The following is a 20,932-nucleotide window of genomic DNA, read 5'->3' on the forward strand; positions in this document are numbered from 1 at the left end:
AATCATACAAAACACCAACATAGAAAAATAAACTAGAACACAACATAGATATACTAGATCACCCCCTGGTCACGCCCTTACATTTACATTACATTTAAGTCATTTAGCAGACGCTCTTATCCAGAGCGACTTACAAATTGGACCTACCTACTACACCAGAGAGAAACAATGGCTCTCTGTGGTCAGGGCGTGACAAGCCAGAATCAGTGGCACAAGAAGATACATCTTCTTCAAATGTTGAAATTTTGTTGCGTTGACAACAAAACACAATTCAATATCACTTTTGCAATATGGTAAATAGCCTTATAACTGGTTAACAAATGATATGTTGGATTCACATCTCCATCTCAAACAAAAATACAAGTTAAAGAATAGGATTAAGCCAGTGGCTGATGGAACTATTCAAGCAGTAGATACATCTCCTTTAGATGTTGATATTTGGCTGCATTGTCAATCAAACACAATTCAATATTACTTTTGTAGAACACTAAATAGCCTAATGTTAAGTCTCATATCAAACACATGTAACAGTATTTATTCAACCTTAAAATGAGTAACACATCCATGGCCCCATATAAAGTTACTGTAACAATAAATGTATTCTTATTTAATCATAGAAAGCATCTGGGTCACAGGCCTGTGGAAATCTTCACAATTGCTATAATAATCTGCACATCATTTTTTTCTTCTATTTTACCTTCATTTAACTAGGCAAATCAGTTAAGAACAAATTCTAATTTTCAATGACGGCCTAGTAACAGGGGGTTAACTGCCTGTTCAGGAGCTGAACGACAGATTTGAACCTTGTCAGCTCCGGGATTCAAACTTGCAACCATTCGGATACTAGTCCAACACTCTAACCACTAGGCTACTCTGCCTAATCTCAAACAGAATTGATCATTGCACCATGTACTGTAATCAGTGGCAACCCGTCATTCAGGGCAGAGCCCCACCTGTTTTGAGCCACACCTGTTTAGTTAAAAAAAAATACTCCTGTGTTCTTGAGCCCATTTTCTAGTTATCCCGGTTTTGGTCATTCTGCCTGCCCTGAACCTGCCTGCCGTTCTGTACCTTTTGACACTGCCCTAGATTACTGACCTCTGCCTGACCTGACCCTTAGTCTGCCTGCCACTCTGTACCTTACGGACTCTGCCTTGGATTACCGACCTCTGCCTGCCCTTGACCTGTCGTTTTCCTGCCCCCTGTTTTATAATAAACGTCTGTTATTTATACTGTCTGCATCTGGGTCTTATCGTGCATCTGAGTCGTGACAACTTGTGTGAAACACTATGCCATAATCTTCTACCGGGGTAACTGGCAACTCCGGGAGCAGTTTCTCCGGGAACTTAAAACAAATGCCTCTTTTCTAAAAACAACATTTCATWAAATAACTAAAAAAGTGTAGACTGTAGCCGTTTATTTCCCTTTATAGTTTATTCGCCTAAACATGACCTTCATTCACATTTTTTAAAAAGTAGCTTTTTGTGTCAGCAATTAGACATTGTTCTTAGGCGGGCTAGTTTCCCSCTAGTACCCTAACCCTTTTTTTTTGTTGCCATTTACCAAATTGCATTTGAAATTTCCCCATTTAAAAAAAATAAACATAAAATACTGCCAAATAGATTCAGAAATWAAAAAAATATTGTGATATTATATTTTGGCGATGTCGCCCAGCCCTAGTTATAACTATATTTGGACAATACCCTAATTAGATAGCATCATGTAAAAATACTGAAGTTTAAAAGTTTGGCAACTTCGTATAATAATATGGCACATCAATATTGGCAGAGCATTGCAGTAATGTTTTCAGAGCCACTTCCATTATCATGGAAGTATGTTCTTAGAACATTATTGGAACATCATGTCATAACATTACAGAATATCTTCATAAGACTCTCACAAAATGATTTAGTGTAGAGGTGAATAAACTGTAAGCTACAAAAGCAAAGAGAGTCGCACACTCCATATGTATAACTTCCCAGTAATTTAACGTTTCGCCATCACTGTGCCTTCTTCACACTATAACTTCATGAGAGTCTAGTGGGAATGTTCCCTTCATGTTGTTTTAGGTATTTAGAATGGCTTCTCCATTAACAGTCGCACTATGTTTCTTTTAGTTTTTTGACCAAATTTGTATTTATTTGTCATTTTTTCATTGGGGGGGTTAAATGTTTATCATGTCATATTCCGTTCATATATTTTCAATTCATTATTTTACACATTGTACCTATGGGCTGCCACTCAAAAGAAGAAACATTTGAAAGAAAAAAAACATTACAAAAGGTACATAACTACAAAGTATTGATAGTTTTGATAATATTTTAGAGTTTAAGTAATAATAAATTCTGTATATACAGGAAAATAAAAAATAAATTATGGCCAATTTCATAGTAAAACATTTCCTTGGTGTTAAATACAGTCTGTGAACAAATGTAAAATATATACATTGATGGTTCAGATTTTGGGTTGCTAAGGTTATGTTTTTCCATATTATTTTCCAGTTAAAGGGTTATTCAGATTCACTTAGATCTGTAGATCATTGTCCTTTTGGTAGCCCCGATCATTTATAGATAAATCCCATCATTGGATGCTTCGGTAGTTGGGTTTCCCGAGATACTCCATAGGCCAGCATAGCTGACCGAAGTTGTAAATATAGAAAGAAGGAGWTGCCTGGAAATGTGTTTTTCAAATCTTGGACTGTTCTGAAACCATTATGTGCCAAATAGAAGTTGTATGAGCAACAATAGGACCAAAGCGTAGTTTACATTGTTTAAGGGATATATCAGTGAACCAATTTAGGATGGGGCGAAATGTCAGTGYCTGGAAATACAATTTAAAGTTTGGTACGTATAGTCCTCCTAYGTCTTTCCCTCTTTGTAAATTTGTAAATGTTTTATTTTTATCCTGGATCCTTACCTTCCCATATACATTTTGAAACCACACTATGAATGTTATCCCAGTAGCCAGAAGGGGGAGACATGGGAAGCATTGACCTACAGAAATTCATCTGTGGCAATATATTCATTTTGACAATAGATATTCTGCCAGTGAAAGCAATTGGGATGTTAGTCTATCTACTGGGGTCAGATTGAATTGATTTAAGCATTCTGTTATAGTTTCTGGCAATTGATGACAGGCAGGAAATATATCTAGTTCCAAATATTTAAAATTCAAAGGATTGGGGCAGATTTTTCAGAACCTATTCAATTGAATCCAGACATTTACATTTACATTTAAGTCATTTAGCAGACGCTCTTATCCAGAGCGAATTGCTGAAGTTTGTTCGGAGATGTTTTTGGAACATCATGTCATAATGTCACACTACAACTTTATGAGACCATTGTAGGACTATTCCCTTCTTGTTGGTGTGGTTGTTTTGAATAACATTTCCATCAAAACCAGCAGAACGTTCCAGTAATGTTTCCACACAACCACYATTTCATCCACATTTTGTTGCGCCAGTAAGTTCTGAGAACATTACCGCAATGTTGTGTTATTATATTCCTTGGCAACCTAATGTGAACCTTAGGGGAATGTTCTGTGGTAGTTTTTACAGATGTTGTGCACAACAATTTAGTGAATGTTAGGAGCACATTCCAATAATATTTAATTTGAAACATTTTCTTATAAAAAATATTTGGTGGTAAAAAATGTTTGTGGGATGTTATCATCCTAATGTTAGCTAGACCTTAATAGGAATGTTATTTAATGTTCTGGGAATGTTCCCAGTTTGCTGGGTAGTCTCTACAGTATCAAACACTTGATGATGAGGCAGAGACCAAGGAACATGATGACACACAGACAGGAGAAGTGAAGTGACAGGATGACCAGTATGTCCCCTAGCAGGCTGTTGTCCCTGGGTCGGGGCATGGGAGGGAGCGGTGGCATCTGGGGCATCTCGCAGTAGACCCCCGTCCAGCCCTGGTAGCACTGGCAGGTAAACTTGTGCTTCATGTCCAGGATGTCGTGGTTGTTAAGATGGCCGCTCACGTGGAAGCGGGGCCCCCGGGGGCCCAGGTTGCGGCGAATGTGGAAGAAGCGGGGGTTGAGGTGGAGGTAGGCCCCTGAGTCGAGGCTCTTCCTCACACACTTGCCGTTCTTCTTGCACAGGGCTTTGCTGCACAGCTTGGCGGCTGAGGTGACGTTGATGACATAGTGGCCTAAAGGGCCATCAATATACTTCTTCACGGTCAGGCAGTTTCTCTGGAGGTGCACATGGACAGGCAGAGGCACAAACACAATGTGATGCACAGCATAAATACACAGCATAAATACACAGCATAAATACACAGCATAAATACACAGCATAAATACACAGCATAAGTATTGGTGTCTGTGAAAGTATAGCTAAAAATAGGTCTGCAGTTCACTGGGAATAATAGTTCCGTTGAATGAACCTTCCTTATGTCACCCACAGTATGTTCATTTACTTGACTTGCTTTTCTTTTTTTCTCTCCATTTTATTTCCTCTAAAACTGGAATGGAGGGAATCAAGGCTTGAAATGTTCAATCTAATACACAGGATGAGCTTGGTAAAACATATTGGGTCAATTGCAACCAACATGCAGAACTTAATGTGCAGCTGCAGGTTAGCGCTGGATTTCCTAAAATGCTACTAATGAGAGATTACATGCACCAGCGTGTTAAAACAAACTTGCTTGCAACCGAAAACCGACAAGAATAAACCAGCAGATCAGTTCATCTCCCTTTGTTACTGTGTCAAACAAGTTAGATACCAGACATCTTCGTCTAGGTTCTCAACTCCTGGCCCCAATGAAATAGCAACCAATCACCGGCTGACAAAATGTAATGACCGCCATTGCCCTAATCAGGAACATTGAAAATAGCACGGCTAGTAATTCATCCGAAATAATTATTGTAAGAATATAGACCCAGTGAATTGTAAGAAACTCTATGGGAGTATAGTGCAGTACAACACAGTAGAGTACAGTACAGTACAGTAGAATATAGTTCAGTACAGCACAGTACAGTAGAGTACCATACTGTACTTCACTGTACTCCACTGTACTGTACTATACTCTACTTTCCTGTACTGTACTGTACTGAACTTTACTCTATGCAAGTGTAGTGTACAGTAGAGTACAGTAAAGTGCAATACAGTACATTATAGACTTCTATGTTTGGATCACATTAGAATATCAATTGTGATTTGACATACCTTGATAAGACTATCATTTTATGAACATGATTAGTTGAAATCAYGTGTTTCCAGGCAGGAAAAAACTGTGCCCCACTGTTGGTCCTCAGATCCGGGATTAATAAATAAAAACAATCATATCGCACATAGTTTTCTGTGTAATTTCTTTACCTGAGTTCGAGCGTATTCTGAGGAGCCCCAAAGTACCACTCCTGACGCCCCAAGAGCTGCACTCTCTCCAATAGTGTGCACCAGGTCACTCTAGGAGAGACATAATAAAAGATGTAACACTGCAAACACAGTCTCCCCTTCAGGTCAAAGTGAGGTGAATACTTGACCTGCTCCAGTGATCAATGTKGACTGGTACATTCTCATGTTTTACMCCCTGAAACTCAAAATAGAGATCATGGCCCAATCCAGAATAAGCCCTATATCCCCTCTCTATAGGTACTTTAATACACCTGAAATGTTAAAATACTTTAGGTAAGCAATATTCCACCCAGGCAATCAGAGGGCAAGGTAGAAATGCTGTAACTATCCAGTTATTTCAKATCTACTCAAGTGCCTATAGGGGTTAAGGGCTAGGGGATGTTTCTGGATTGAGCCCATGTGTTGTAAATCAATTAAAGGTCATGTGAGATTTCATAGCTGAGACTAAACAATCCACTCATCACTCTGTGACAGTTCCAGAAGCTTCTGGGAGATTAATAGCATTTTATCCACCACAATGACTAGGGGGCAGAACATGGCGGGAGACAAGACAAGTGACTTAACAGAAAAATGCAGAGGTTAGGTAGTTTATCACAATAACTGAAAGGCAATACAAACCTTGCACAATTTATAAAAAGCGCTAACTTGTTAAAAAGCGCAAAAAAATGTGTTGGAATATTTAGCACTGTTCTAACACTATTATTTTCACTCTTGAACCAACAGCAACAGCAGTTATCAGTTGCCCAACATCACCAGTTATTAGTAATCCTTCTCACCTCTGAGAGGACTGTGAAGGTGTAGGCATAGAAGGGTCTAGAGTAGACGAACACAGGCAGCGTGAAGTCGGTGCGTGCGATGGAGGCAATCCTCATGGCCTCTTTGACGCGGTAGTGGACAAACTTGACGGTGTTGGCCGAGGACTTGAGTTCGTAGTCTAGGTACACGGAGGGGTAGAGAGCTGTGCTCTCCCTCCAAAGCCACATCAGATGGTCATTACGGACATGCTCCACGTTGGGGCATTCACCTGTGTAGCGGTGCGGGTGCGTCTTGTAGCCATAGTTGTAGCAGTCGGGGAACAAGTAGAAGCCCCAGAGTCCGTCAGGTCGTCGACTTTCGGCCAACAGTAGAGTATTGTTCATAAAGGCCTGTCCAGCCCTCTCAAAGGCCTCCTTGGCCTCATTCTCCACCTTGCTCTCAGGCCAATTTGGATGGAGCTTCCGGATCTGCTCCTTGGACTTGTTGCGGTAGATGTCCTTTGAGCCCCAGTTGCGCACCCACTGGGGCCTCCAGTTCTCCCAGTCAATGACACCCAGGCCTCGGAAGTCCTTGTGAGGGATGAGCTTGTCGATGTCGGCCCTGGCCTTGCTCAGGTGCTTGGACAGGCTCTGGTTCTGGGGCAGGCCCCCGTTGATGGGGTTCCCAGAGCTGGCGTAGTAAGGATAATAGCCCAGGTGGCTATGGTAGAAGATGGTGACATTGGGCCCGCTAAGGGTCTCGTTGAGGTTGGCCACGATGTCAAAGACGCTGAGGTCCAGGTCCACCTTGAAGCGAAGGCGGCAGGACTCTGTGGGGGCGTTCCACACTACGATGAAGGGCCGATGAGGGATAAGAGGAGCCTGGGCCTGCTTCATCTGCTCACCACCGGCCCCTTCTCTGACCCCAATCCACAACACTACCACCAGCAGACAGCGGCGAATCAGCGCCATCGCCCTAGACTCTTAGTCGTCCTATCCCAACATGAAAAGGAAAAAGAACAGGATAGAAATCACCACATCTTTTTGCGGRAAAAAAGTAAACACATCATGGGCTTCAGTAGGCAGGGATAATCAAGGCTGGAAAGGACATGTGAGTGAGGGTCAATGAGCTGCACTGCTCTAGATTGCACACACTGTACAATGGCCCTCTATTCTTCTCAGAGAAAGGTGCCATTTGACTGGATGTGCTCCTGTCAAGATCTATCAAGTCTGCCGGGCTTAGTTTGTCATATTTTCCTAACAAAGACGTTTTGAGTTGGCCTTCGTTAATGTGACCACGGTGAAGATATTTACATATCAGAGCGGGACTTAATGAGAACTGTTGCGTCTGTTGTTTTAACAATGATTCCCATCCATCACCAGGCATGCACACCAACACAGACACACACACACACGCACGCACGCACGCACGCACGCACACACGCTCACTCTTTTCAGGATAACTCTTTCCAGATTCTTGTGTAAGATGCCCCCACACCTAATTGCAATTAGTGCCTTTTTCCGAGTCCAGGGAGAAACCATGACCCCACTCTCAGAATACATGGCCACTGACGTTGTCTTCAATAGAGCAAGGAAAATCGGCCATAATTTTCATCCACCGCTGATGGGATTGCGATTGCTTCATTTATTTAATAATTCCTTCACTTCTAAGAGAGCATTCTTGTCTGTATACTGTATATGCAATAGGTACGTTGTATGGTGTAATGATAATAATCAAKATAGATTTCAGTATCTTTTTGACCAATATCTGATTCTTGGARGTTTTATAACCTGTTTAACACCAGAAAGAACAACATGGTTGTTCTTGTACAGTAATCCTTGTCAAAGACAAACAGTCCGTGGTGAAGTCTCTCAGGCCGTCCTCAAACCATAAATAGTCCCAGTGCCTCCAAGAACACCACTCGCCCTGGCCACTAAAAAGACCCCCAAAAAAACAATGTCTGAGCTCAAACAGACAAAAGACTCCACATTTGATGTCATGTTTTTCCTCAAAAAGACACAACTGAACTCAAACCGGAGCCAAGTCTCCTGACTGGGCTGATTGACTCCAGATGAACGTACCAGCGGTGAACTTTAAGAATGGAAGCTAACCCTTCTCTCAAACCTTCAATGACCTGACAAGTAAATTATCCTAATCACTCAATCAGTCAATGTACAAACGTTATATTATAAATGATCCTTTATTAGTGTGATTACTTAGTAATACTGACAGTTGTKTCTTGTGTCATCGCTAGCTTTCAGTTCTTAGAACTGTTCATAGAACTTTCATACTTTGACATATGAACTGTCATTTTGCTAACCGTGCATTGTAATTCATCAAACATTTTATTTTCCTTCCCATAAAATGCMGGGAGCAGCTAAAATGAAATAAGTCCCTTGCCGATAGTTTGTGGTAGGAAAAATAAATATATCTTTGGCATTATCATCGCCATGTATGTGCAATTGACATAAATATGTTGGTCATCAATATACACTGAGTGTACAAAACATTAGGAACACCTTTCCATGATATAGACTGACCATGTGAATCCAGGTGAAAGCTACAATCCCTTATTTATGTCACTTGTTAAATCCACTTCAATCAGTGTAGATCAGTGGTTCCCAAACGTTTTATAGTCCCGTACCCCTTCAAACATTCAACTGCCAGCTGTGTACCCCCTCTAGCACCAGGATCAGCTCACTCTCAAATGTTGTTTTTTGCCATCACTGTAAGCCTGCCACACACACACTATATGACACATTTATTAAACATAAGAATGATTGTCAGTTTGTCACAACCCGGCTCGTGGGAAGTGACAAAGAGCTCTTATAGGACCAGGGTACAAATAATAATATAATAATAATCAATAATTTTGCTCTTTATTTAGCCATCTTACATATAAAACTTTATTTGTTCATCAGAAATGGTGAATAACTCACCACGGGTTRWTGAGAAGGGTGTGCTTGAAAGGATGAACATAAYTCTRCARTGTTGGGTTGTATTGGAGAGAGTCTCAGTCTTAAATCATKTTCCACACACAGTCTGTGCCTGTATTTAGTTTTCATGCTAGTGAGGGCCGAGAATCCACTCTCACATAGGTACGTGGTGGCAAAGGCCATCAGTGTCTTAACAGCGCGATTTGCCAAGGCAGGATGCTCTGAGCGCAGCCCTATCCAGAAATCTGGCAGTGGCTTCTGATTACATTCCATTTTCACAGAACCGCTTGTTGCAATTTCGACGAGACTCTCTTGTTCAGATATCGGTAAGTGGACTGGAGGTAAGTCATGAAAGGGATAACGAATCCAGTTGTTTGTGTCATCCGTTTCGGGAAAGTACCTGCRTAACTGCGCATCCAACTCACTCAGGTGCTATATCACATTTAAGCTTGAGTTCATTTGCACACAAAAAAATCGTACAATGATGGAAAGACATGTRTGTTGTCCTTGTCAATGCAGACAGAGAAGAGCTCCAAGTTCTTAATCATAGCCTCAATGTTGTCCCGCATATTGAATATAGTTGCGGAGAGTCCCTGTAATCCTAGATTCAGATCATTCAGGCGAGAAAAAGCATCACCCAGATAGGCCAGTCATGCAAGCGGTYTGACAAGTGAAAATGATGGTCAGTAAAGAAAACTTTAAGCTCGTCTCTCAATTTTAAAAAAACGTGTCAATACTTTAACCAGCGCACTTCTGTATGTTGTAAAAGCGTTACATGGTCGCTGCCCATATCATTGCATAGTGCAGAAAATACACGAGAGTTCAGGGGCCGTGCTTTAACTAAGTTAACCGTTTTCACTGTAGTGTCCAAAACATCTTTCAAGCTGTCAGGCATTCCTTTGGCAGCAAGAGCCTCTTGGTGGATGCTGCGGTGTACCCAAGTGGTGTCGGGCGCAACTGCTTGCACGCGCGTTACCACTCCACTATGTCTCCATGTCATGGCTTTTGCGCAATCAGTACAGATACCAACACATCTTGACCACCAAAGTCCATTTGATGGCACAAAGCTGTCCAGTCCTTAAAAAATATCATCTCCTGTTGTCCTGGTTTCCTGTGGTTTGCAAAAGAGGATSTCTTCCTTAATTGACTCCCCATAAACGTAACGGACATATACCAGTGCTGTGCCAGGCCCTCCACGTCTGTGGACTCGTCCAGCTGTAACRCATAGAATTCTCTGGCTTGTATGCGAAGCAGTAATTGTTTCAAAACATCTCCTGCCATGTCACTGATGCGTCGTGAAACAGTGTTGTTTGATGAAGGCATTGTCTGTATAGTTTGCCTTTTACCCCAGCATTGTCTCAGCCATATCCGCAGCAGCAGGAAGAATTAAGTCCTCCACAATAGTTTGTGGCTTGCCTGTCCAAGCCAAACGGTAGCTCACCATATAAGAYGCTTCTAGCCCCTTCTTATTAATGGTAACTGTTGCTTTTATGCATGTCTTACTACTCAARAGTTGTCTTAATTCTCACTCAAAAAACTCCTGTGGCTTATTTTTCAAGTTGGCATGTTTTGTTTCTAAATGTCTGCGCAAGAGTGAAGGTTTCATYGAGTTGTGAGATAGTACTTTTGCACATATAACACACTGTGGCTGAGGAAAGGCACTTGTCCCAATATAAGTAAACCCCAAACCAATGTAGTTCTCATCATATTTGTGCCTCTTCGATGGTCTGTTATTCGGTGCTTTCCCGGGTAAGGGGGCAGTATCTCTTCGGCTGCATCAGATTCACAACTGTCAGTGTCCATGCTAGCTGGGCTAACAACAMATGTAGAACTACTGATGCTAGCATTGGATGTGCTCGTGGAAGCAGAACAAATGGTGTCGTCGACAGGTGCAGGTGTAGTACTGCTGGTAGTAGCAGTACTACCAGTAGAGCTGGTATGTGTCTCTATGGACGCGGGCCTTACTTTTTTTAACCATTTATACATTTTCGAGCAAACGGAACGAGCAGCAGCTACATTTGGCTACATACGGACCGTTAGTGGAATTCCCGCGAGAGAGTAATGGTTAATGTGATTGGATTTTAATTATTTGACTAGGCTACCWGTATTTGATATTGTGTTGTTATTTCGCTGAACACTAGATGGTTTMATTTTATTTTTGGCAGTGAAACTAGGCTACTCAGGCGAGAAAAAAACCTCACCCAAATCTATAGCCCCGTTGGAAAATATAAATGGACTGTTTGAAAATCAGATGTTTTTTTTTTTAAGCCTTGAGACAGTTGACACATGGATTGTGTGTGTGCCAAAATTGGAGTCAACATGGGCCAGCATCCCTGTGAAAYGCTTTCAACACCTTGTAGTCTCCATGCCCTGATGAATTGATGCTGTTCTGATCGCAAAAGGGGGTGCAACTCAATATTAGGATGTTGGTGWCCCTAATGTTTTGTACACTCAGAGTATGTTGGTCTATATAACTATGGAGACCCAGTTCACATGTGTTTACAGTTTTCTTTCATCGCATTGGTACTATTTTCACAACTATGTGGTACATTTTCTAAACTCGGTACAAAACTCCAAACTGGTCGTGGTCCTGTGTGGCTCAGTTAGTTAGAGCATGGTACTAGCAACACCAGAGTTATGTGGTTGATTCCCACTGGGGTYACATACAGTATGAAAATATGTCGACTCACTGTTGTCACTTTGGATAAAAGYGCCTGCTATGTAAATGGYATAYACTACTGTTTGGCCAATGCCGTATTAATAAAGCAATATAAAAAACCAGCAACAAAAAGACCCCAGCAACTTAATTTTGGATACATGTTTACTGTTTAGAGGATGCATTTGTTACATACAAATACATCTCTGTTTTTTGTYAATATCTGTTTTTGGTGTTTTTCCTGTGAAGTAAAATCATAAYAGTACATATCATCATTTATATGTTCACACTACACAAACATAGATTTTAATTATGTCGTTCTCAAGATCTGTAYTAGACAAACCAGTTTAAAATCTATAAGTTTACCAAATGGTTAAGTGATTATCAATTAAGAGCAGTTGGATTAAGTAATAGTTAAATGGATTTTAAATGTGAAACATGTATTTCTAGATGAAACACTAACTTTGGTGATAAAGTGACTTTATAATGTTGTGAGTTGTCAACTGAAAATGTGTTTAAAGTTTTTGAAACAACCGTCTTTTTGATGATCTCTTTTGAGTTTTGTACTAAGCGTTGTGAAAATGTACCACATACGYGTGAAAATTGCCCCAAAGCCATTGGAAAAACCTGTAATTCACAGGCTGTTCATGTCATTTGGAAAGTATGAGACCAACTTTGGAACTAAATGGGCCATCTTTATGTACCATGGATCTTTTTGTGAATGTCTGAGTGAATGTGCTTTTGAGGGAGCTGAGATGGCGTGAGGTTAAATGTTGAAAAGAATGAGTGTGGAAATACAAGTAAACATGTGGAGACACTAATCTGCATAGCAGTGCCGGGCAGAACCGATGAGTCAGACTCTTTCTCTGCATCCTTTGGATCCACAGCTAGTCAGCATCCAGCGAGATGTGTTTATTGATGCTATCCCTGTGATCTGCATATCATATGGAAGGTCTTTCACTTTTCAAACGTGYGTATGCATGTATAGCTGTGTCTGTGTCTGTGTATCTAATCTTGTGTCTGACAACTGTGATGAAACAGATTGGTCTTTGATGAAAGCAGGCTATTATTGGCCTGTCATACTGTAGACTTGATGCACTTGTCACTTTTCCAGTTCTCATTAACACTAGAACAAACTGTGCTCCARTAACACCGTCCCTAAATAATTTACACATGCACGCACACATGCGCACGCGCACATACATACTCGCTCGCACACACACAATCACACACGCACACACACATACACACCACCACCCATGAACGAATGGGCTGTTCTGAAGCCTTGATCATGTTCACATTTAGCTGTCTTCACATCTTGCGGTCTTTCTCTGAACCCTTCAGTTTGGTGAATATCATTTCCATATGTGATGGTGGTTTTATTAATATTCCCTGTCAGTTCATCTACTGTGGCACCATACTTTTGGTTCAACACGTCATCTCTGAGTTTCAAGCTTAATGACCCTGCAAGTCTTAAAAATGATCACTATCAGATACTACTGAGTAAAATATTTATCTCCTCAATTATAACGAATGGCTTGTAAAACTAATTGCTATAGAAGTTAAACAGTTTTATGATAGAAATACATTTGATCTGAGCCATTAGATCTAATACTATGAGGAAGATGTATGATCGAAAGCAGGGCTGCTCAACCCTCTTCCTGGAAAGCTACCGTCCTGTAGGTTTTCRCTCCAACCCTAATCTAGTGCACCTGATTCTAATAATTAGCTGCTTGATAAACTGAATCAGGTTAGTTACAACTGGGGTTGGATTGAAAACCTACTGGAGTGTAGCTCTCCAGGAACAAGGTTGGCGAGCCCTGATCTAAAGTCTCACATACCTCTTTCAAAGCTCCTACTGATCTAGCCTTGTCCCATTGATCCTGAGGAACCAGTCCAGGTCTTCTTGAAACGATAAGGGTTCAATGCTTTCTTCTCTCCTATATGCCCCTCTAACTGGGTTTTTGGGGACCAGCAGTGCCCTTCACTTTGGATCTCCCCTGGGACCCTTGGTGTCTGTGGGGCCAGCGATGCCCCTCTTTTGTTGGCTTGGCTCCTCCTCACTGACCTGACTAACTCAGGCAGTGGAGATGGGTGCACCGMTCTTGCCAGAGAGGGAACCCGTCTCTGCCAGTCTACTATCTCTTCTCAACTGGAGGATTTCCACAGAAAAGTGTTACCTTTAAAACATGAAAACAGATCACATGTATAATGGACTTTATTAAGTAGACCATGGCCCAAGTTCAATAGAAACCTGTCACATTGAAACAAAGCAATTTTTTTCCACTGTCAAATACAATCACAGAAGGGTTTTGGGTACTGTTCAGTGGTGTAAAGTACTTAATTAAAAGTACTAATAAGTACAAATTAAGTAGTTMTTTTGGGTATCTGTACTTTACTTTACTACTTATATTTTTGACAACTTTTACTTTTACTTCACTAYATTCCTAAAGAAAAGAATGTACTTTTTACTCCATACACWTTCCCTGACACACAAAAKKTACATTTTGAATGCTTAGCGGGACAGAAAAATTGTCCAATTTACACCCTTTTCCCTGGTCATCCCTACTGCCTCTAATCTGGCAAACTAACTAAACACAAATGCTTCCTTTGTAAATGATGTCTGAGTGTTGGAGTGTGCCCTGGCTATCCGTAAATAAAATAAAAACAAGAAAATAGTGCTRTTYGCTTTATATAAATAATTTGAAATGATTTATACTTTTACTTTCGATACTTAACTATATTTGAGCAATTACATTTACTTTTGATACTTAAGTATATGTAAAACAAAATACTTTTAGACTTTTACTCAAGCTCTATTTTAATGGATGACTTTCACTTTTACTTGAGTCATTTTCTATTGAGGTATCTTTACTTTTACTCAAGTATGACAATTGGGTACTTTTTCCACCACTGGTACTGTTAGAACTCACAACTACATCTACGAGGTGGCTAAGGTGCATATGGAGAAGATGTAACATGGAGTTTCATATGTGACCGACTGGCTCAAATCGGTCTCATGGAGCAAAAATTCAAATTGTGTTTTTTTACATTGGATAAAAGTAGAGACTCAGAGCTACAAAATGGTATATCATACACTACAGTTGAGGAACAATGGGAAAGTCATTTTGCTTTGAAAGTTAAACTTGTAAACTCACTTTTGACAAAATGGCCTTTCAATGTTTTGGTACTACTATTGGAGAGCCCTCTTTGTCTACACCCATTCACACCCTCTTAAGCTTTAGCCCCACCCATCTCTTTAAGGGTTGATCCGAATGTACTAACAACAGCAGTCAAGCACCCAARCTAACTTGCTAGCTACTTCCAGACATCWAAGTRAGAGAGAACAGCTCACTGAACATTACTTGCCCTAGTAGAGCTGGTTAGGCTGTTATGTTATCCTGAGCGTTGGTGACTGCAACTGTGCTGTCAGATTGTCTGTTCGTAAATTCAGAGTACACGCGTTCATAGTACACAGCGGACGCTCTGGTCGATGAGTTTGCTGATGTTTACTGACACCGGCCATATTCAACGGGTATTGAACGTTCTTAAATTGGTCAGTTATTCTGCGCTCTCTGGCACACAGACGAGAGTTCTCTGAAATCGGAGTAGATGGCCAGACTGATTTTACGAACGCACAARWAATGSTTACTTGCATAGTGGAGTATTTTGTTAAGACATGTAGCTAGCTAGCTAGGTAAACAATTAACCATAACACAATTCATGGCATTACTACCCTGCATGAATCTGCAGGTACAGTGCCCTCCATTAATATTGGTACCCTTGGTAAATATGAGCAAAACGGGCTGTGACATTTTTTATTTGTTTATCCTCTTGTTCTTTTTATTCAAAATATTCACAAAAAGTCKAACCTTTAATTAAAGTAAAATAATTGAAAGATAAAATGTATTATCATAAAACAAATCATTTTCTCAAATATATGTGTGCCACAATTATTGGCACACCTTCAGTCAATACTTAGTGCAACCTCCCTTTGCCAAGATAMCAGCTCTGWGTCTTCTCCTATAATGTGTAATGAGGTTGGAGAACAYATGGCAAGGGATCTGAGACCATTCCTCCATACAGAGTCTCTCCAGATCCTTCAGATTCTGAGGTCCACGCTTGTGGACTCTCCTCTTCAGCTCATTCCACTGTTTGAGCTTCCTAGCAGAGGCAGTCAGGTTTTTTTTTTTTTTTTCATTAATTAATTTCATTTAATATCTGCTGGTACTTGATGGAGTCCATGATACAATGTATCCTAACAAGTTGTCCAGGGCCTTTGGAAGAAAAACAGCCCCACAACATCAAAGATCCACCATCATACTTCTCAGTAGGGATGAGGTACTTTTCTGCATGGCTATTTTTCTGTCTACACCAAACCGACCTCTGGTGTTTGTTTCCAAAAAGCTCTATTTTGGTCTTATCTGACCATAGAACCCGGTCCCATTCAAAGTTCTTGAGTTTGAGTTTGTTGTTTGATGACAGCAAAGGCTTTTTTATGGCAACCCTCCCAAACAASTTGTGGTTATGTAGTCTGATTGTAGTTTTGGAGACTTTCTGAYACCAAGACCCAACTAACGTCTGCAATTCTCCAGCTGTGATCCGTGGAGATTTTTTGGCCACTCAAACCATCCTCCTCACTGGGCTTGGGGTCAATATAGACACACGTCCTTTTCCAGGCCGATTGTTTCCTGATTTGTGCAGCTCAACAACCTTTTGTCGCAGATCATTACTGTATTCTCGGGTCTTTCCGATAGTGATGGATGTCTATGGGAACTTGACCTGTGTGTCACATCGTATTAATACCCCAGTGAAACAGGAAGTCATGGCTTACCGTTTAAGTGTTCCTAATCACTCAGGTGAACTTAAAAACGTAAAACATGAATGGGAATATACTCCAGTTAGATTTTACTCATAAGAATTTCTAGGGGTGCCAAAGATTGTGGCACACATGTTTCGAAGAAAAGTATTTATGTATTTTATTTCACTTTTTTTCTTCAAACATTTTACTTAAATAAAGGTTCAATTTGTGTGAATATTTTGAATAAAAGACTAAGAGGATAAGCAGCAAATAAAAAATAGTTCACAGCCCGTTTTGCGCATATTTACCAAGGGTGCCAATTTTTGTGGAGGGCGCTTGTAGCTAAACAACCAGGTTCAATGTTAGCTGCTAACATTAGGCTATAGCTAGCCAAGTAAATTGCTCTTTCTGTCACAATTAGAAACATGTAACTACTGATAATGTAGCTATCCAGACTCTTACCCGTATTCATCATGGTTGGGACCCTTCTCCTGTCGGATGAAATGGTTGGCCATAGTTTGAAGTTATAATCTGGAAGCTATCATATTTCATTCCCACTGATTTCAAAACTCAAGTCCTCCAAAAAGTGGAGAACAGCACTTGTGCAGTTTTAATACACAACACATTAAAGAAAGCCTGCGTTAGACAGGATTACCTAGACATACTGACCTGCTCAAATAGAGAGAAGCAAGCTTATATGGCAGTCCAATCCAAACTCATCTCGCAGCATGTTCCAGCCCACTCATTATCTAAGCCCAATTCATGGCTAGCGGGAAGGTGCTGACTTTTTCTTTGGCTAAACCATCTAGGATCGTAATTTAACAATTTATTGTATTTACAGATGCATACAAGTTGTTATAAGGCACATAAAATTTCACATGTTCGACAAGCATTTTGATTCAACAAAAAAAAGTTTACATTGAAAATGCTCTCCTGGTGAAGTAATGACCCGCGACATACGCCTAGTTTTCCTGAAATGGGTTACAATTATGCCAAGAAATCTTGGTACAGTCAAAGTTCATCTTTTATTTTAACCATGTGAAAACATCCCTCACAGCACTTTCATGTACTTTTATTAATGTGATATCATTATTTCAGCACCCAAGAAATGTACAACATCTACAATCTGTTTACAAGAGTTTAAGCATGTTCGAAGGTTGCAAAGCTACTGTACCGGAAAGTTAACGGAATGTTCTATAATTGTGGTAATTAAGGCAAATCTATGGTAACTTTTGTCATTTATACTTGGAATAACAAAAAAAATGTGTTAATATATAGTCTTCATTGTTTATATCTGTGTCCATATTGTCCATGAGTTTCTAATAGATAGACCATATGGTTCAAGAGAAAATAGCCGAATTAATGAAGAAACCATCCAATMAACAATGGCTTTATTTTCAATTAACTTTGCAACTCTTCCAACTATTGACTTTTTCAACAACTACCACTAGTTTGGCTGCAAAACATTTACAACAAAGACATATTGACATAGTAAAATAAATAAAAGTGTGTAAAAAAATATATATAAAGGATATTTCATGCTGAACCCTTCATATTAAACACTAATGGTATTCATTAAGTTGATGGTTTATATTTAGTATAATGTTTTACAGCTTCGTCATTCTATTTTCTAYTTTWAAATTATCTTATTTGATTATTTCATGTATTTCACACAAAGGGCCAGAGATAATTACAGACACCTGTGATCATCTGAAGTACCCAAAAGGGCCACTAGATGTGATAAATTCATAAAATCTTTGAAAGTTACCAAAATTCTTGTAGTTTACTGGTAAACTTTGAACATTTCCAGTAATATACCAATTACAGAGCTCAGCTGTTATTAACATTGTGTGGACACTGGCAGACATTGAGAATGGAATAACATTGTCTAGCAAGGTGTTCTTTTCCCAAAATCTTGCTTCAGGTCATCACTGAATTGAATTAGATTATTTGAACTTTGTGGGACACAGCAGTTGGAGTCCAAAAGTCAGTCTATAGATGATCAGTAGTACCCTAATCCMTCAATGAGAACTTAAACGACTATGRCTGCATCTATAAATGACTACATTCAGCTTTCTGTTTCAAGCAGTCATGGACATTGTGAACTATGGATCTGCACTGATAAGAGTAGGAAGGGCTCATGCKCCCAAGAGTTCTAATGCACKTATTTCCTAACAATTAATYAACAGACTGAAGAAAGGTCCMTAGAGATSAAATTAATATTGGTACATGCCCAAYGTCTTTGTCACAGAGGGGACAGACAATTTACAGATTGCATTCAGAATAGGGGTAAGACAAATGAAATAGACATCATGGGAGCAGATATATTTAGGAAGTCTTTAACTTGTTGTTGTCGGAGTCTAGATACCAATTTTATAAAAAGAAGAAGAAAGAAACACCATAGGCAAGTTAATTACATCAAGGCCTTCTGTGGCAGACAACATTAGATTACACTCTTAAAATGAAGTGCTTTGTAACACCAAAAATAGTGCCCACTGAGCTTTCACCAACTTGAAGGAGAAGAAACATGAACTTTGCTGGAGCATTGAAACACATCATCATGAGATGTTTTAAAACATTACATGGTGTGTTGTAACACCACTTAATCAAGTGTTGTGCAACACCTTGCCAGGGACTGGGAGCACTGGCAGAAAAGGTTGAAAACACCAACATTTTGGTGTTTCGAGGCTTGTTTAGTATTGAAATAAATACCTTCTCTTTTGGTGTCGTGTCCTCTCTCTAAAGCTTCTACACACCATTATGAGGTTTTGAATCCTGTCTTCTGCAGAATTAGATCCCTTTGTCTGAACTCCGATCTTCAGTGGGGAGAGGGGTGACAYGTMTAAGCCGGGTGCATTACCGCTWGACCACAGGCTCTGCACGACTTGCATTTTTTWAAAACCTTTATTTAACTAGGCAAGTCGGTKAAGAACAAATTCGTATTTACAATGACAGCCTATGAACAGTGSGTTAACTGCCTTGTTCAAGGGCAGAACAACAGATTTTTACCTTGTCAGCTCAGSGATTCGAYATAGCAACCTTTCGGCTACTGGCCCAATGCTCTAACCACTAGGCTACCTGCCGCATTCATTCACTTCACCCCARAATMATTTCTTACATTGTGCCTGTGTGGTTGAGTGGGTAAAMTGTCAACGAAATGTACCATMTGTAYCCCCATTCTCATCGATGGGGCTGTAGTGGAGCAGATTGAGAACTTCAAGTTCCTTAGTGTCCACATCACCAACAAACTAACATGGTCCAAGCCCACCAAGACAGTTGTGAAGAGGGCATGACAAAACCTATTACCCCTCAGGAGACTGAAAAGATTTGGCATGGGTCCTCAGATCCTCAAAAGGTTCTACAGCTGTACCATCGAGAGCATCCTGACGGGTTGCATCACTGCCTGGTATGGCAACTGCTTGGCCTCAGAACGCAAGGCACTACAGAGGGTAGTGTGTACGGCCCAGTACATCACCGGGGCCAAGCTTCATGCCATCCAGGACCTCTATACCAGGCGGTGTCAGAGGAAGGCCCTAAAAAGTTTCAGAGACTCCAGCCACCCTAGTCATAGATTGTTCTCTCTTCTACCGCACGGCAAGAGGTACCGGGACGCCAAGTCTAGGTCCAAGTGGCTTCTTAACAGCTTCTACCCCCAAGCCATAAGACTCCTAAACATCTAATAATCAATGCCTACCCAGACTATTTGCATTGCCCCCCCCCCCCCCCTCGCCGCCAGCTCTTCTTTGCTGCTGGCTACTCTCTGTTATTATCTATGCATAGTTACTTTAATAACCATACCTACATGTACATATTATCAGAATTACCTTGACTAACCAGTGCCCCCGGCACATTAATATTTCTCTGTACCGGTACCCCTGTACATAACTCGCTATTTGTTATCTTACTGCTGCTCTGTAATTATTTGTTACTTGTTATTTATTACTTGGTATTTTCTTTACTGCATTGTTGGTTAAGGCTTGTAGGCAAGCATTTCACCTGTAAGGTACAATACCTGTTGTATTCGGGCATATGACAAATAACATTTGATTTGATTTGATTTTGATCTTACTGCCCCTCCTGTTCCTAATCTGTCAAAATAAAGCATAAAAAAATAAAGGTGGAAGTCCATAAAAAATATTCTCTATAGGCCCTTATCATCAATCAATATTTAGGCCATAAGCATTTGCATTTCTAAACCATTGATTGTATGAAAAACACCGTTTTTGTGTTTTGATGCTGCCTGTTAGATGATCTCTTTAAAAACACCAATATTCAGGTTGAAGAATCAACTTTGGGTGTTTCAGAGTACTTTATTTATATTTTAAAACACATTATCTGTATTAAAACACCTTACATTGGGTTTACATTCAAACACCAGATCTCAGCTTAGGTGCACCACTTGTCCTGGTTTCATTACACAATCATGGTGTTTTGAA

At 40.2% G+C, this 20,932-nt stretch overlaps 1 protein-coding gene across 1 annotated transcript; it reads right to left on the bottom strand.

Moving 5' to 3' along the window:
• Window positions 1–3,265: 3,265 nt before the first annotated feature.
• LOC111961147 (hyaluronidase) lies at window positions 3,266–13,726 on the bottom strand. The gene is made up of 4 exons (XM_023983248.2): window positions 13,537–13,726; window positions 6,145–7,095; window positions 5,330–5,419; window positions 3,266–4,203 (listed from the first exon to the last, which is right to left on the bottom strand). Exons 2-4 carry the CDS (start codon window positions 7,072–7,074, stop codon window positions 3,745–3,747), a joined length of 1,479 nt encoding a protein of 492 aa, XP_023839016.1. The 5' UTR covers window positions 7,075–7,095; window positions 13,537–13,726; the 3' UTR covers window positions 3,266–3,744.
• Between the last annotated feature and the right edge of the window lie 7,206 nt (window positions 13,727–20,932).

The sequence above is a fragment of the Salvelinus sp. IW2-2015 genome, linkage group LG4q.1:29 (assembly GCF_002910315.2).
Source record: "Salvelinus sp. IW2-2015 linkage group LG4q.1:29, ASM291031v2, whole genome shotgun sequence".
NCBI classification, from domain to species: Eukaryota; Metazoa; Chordata; class Actinopteri; order Salmoniformes; family Salmonidae; genus Salvelinus; species Salvelinus sp. IW2-2015.

Bases quoted from the DNA above. Each gene is read 5' to 3' on its own strand.
- LOC111961147 (XM_023983248.2), bottom strand. From the start codon at position 7,074: ATGGCGCTGATTCGCCGCTGTCTGCTGGTGGTAGTGTTGTGGATTGGG. The intron at 5,420-6,144 runs GTGAGAAGGATT...TGTCTCTCCTAG, and splicing joins CCTTCACAGTCCTCTCAGAG to AGTGACCTGGTGCACACTAT. The intron at 4,204-5,329 runs GTAAAGAAATTA...GTGCACCTCCAG, and splicing joins CAGAATACGCTCGAACTCAG to AGAAACTGCCTGACCGTGAA.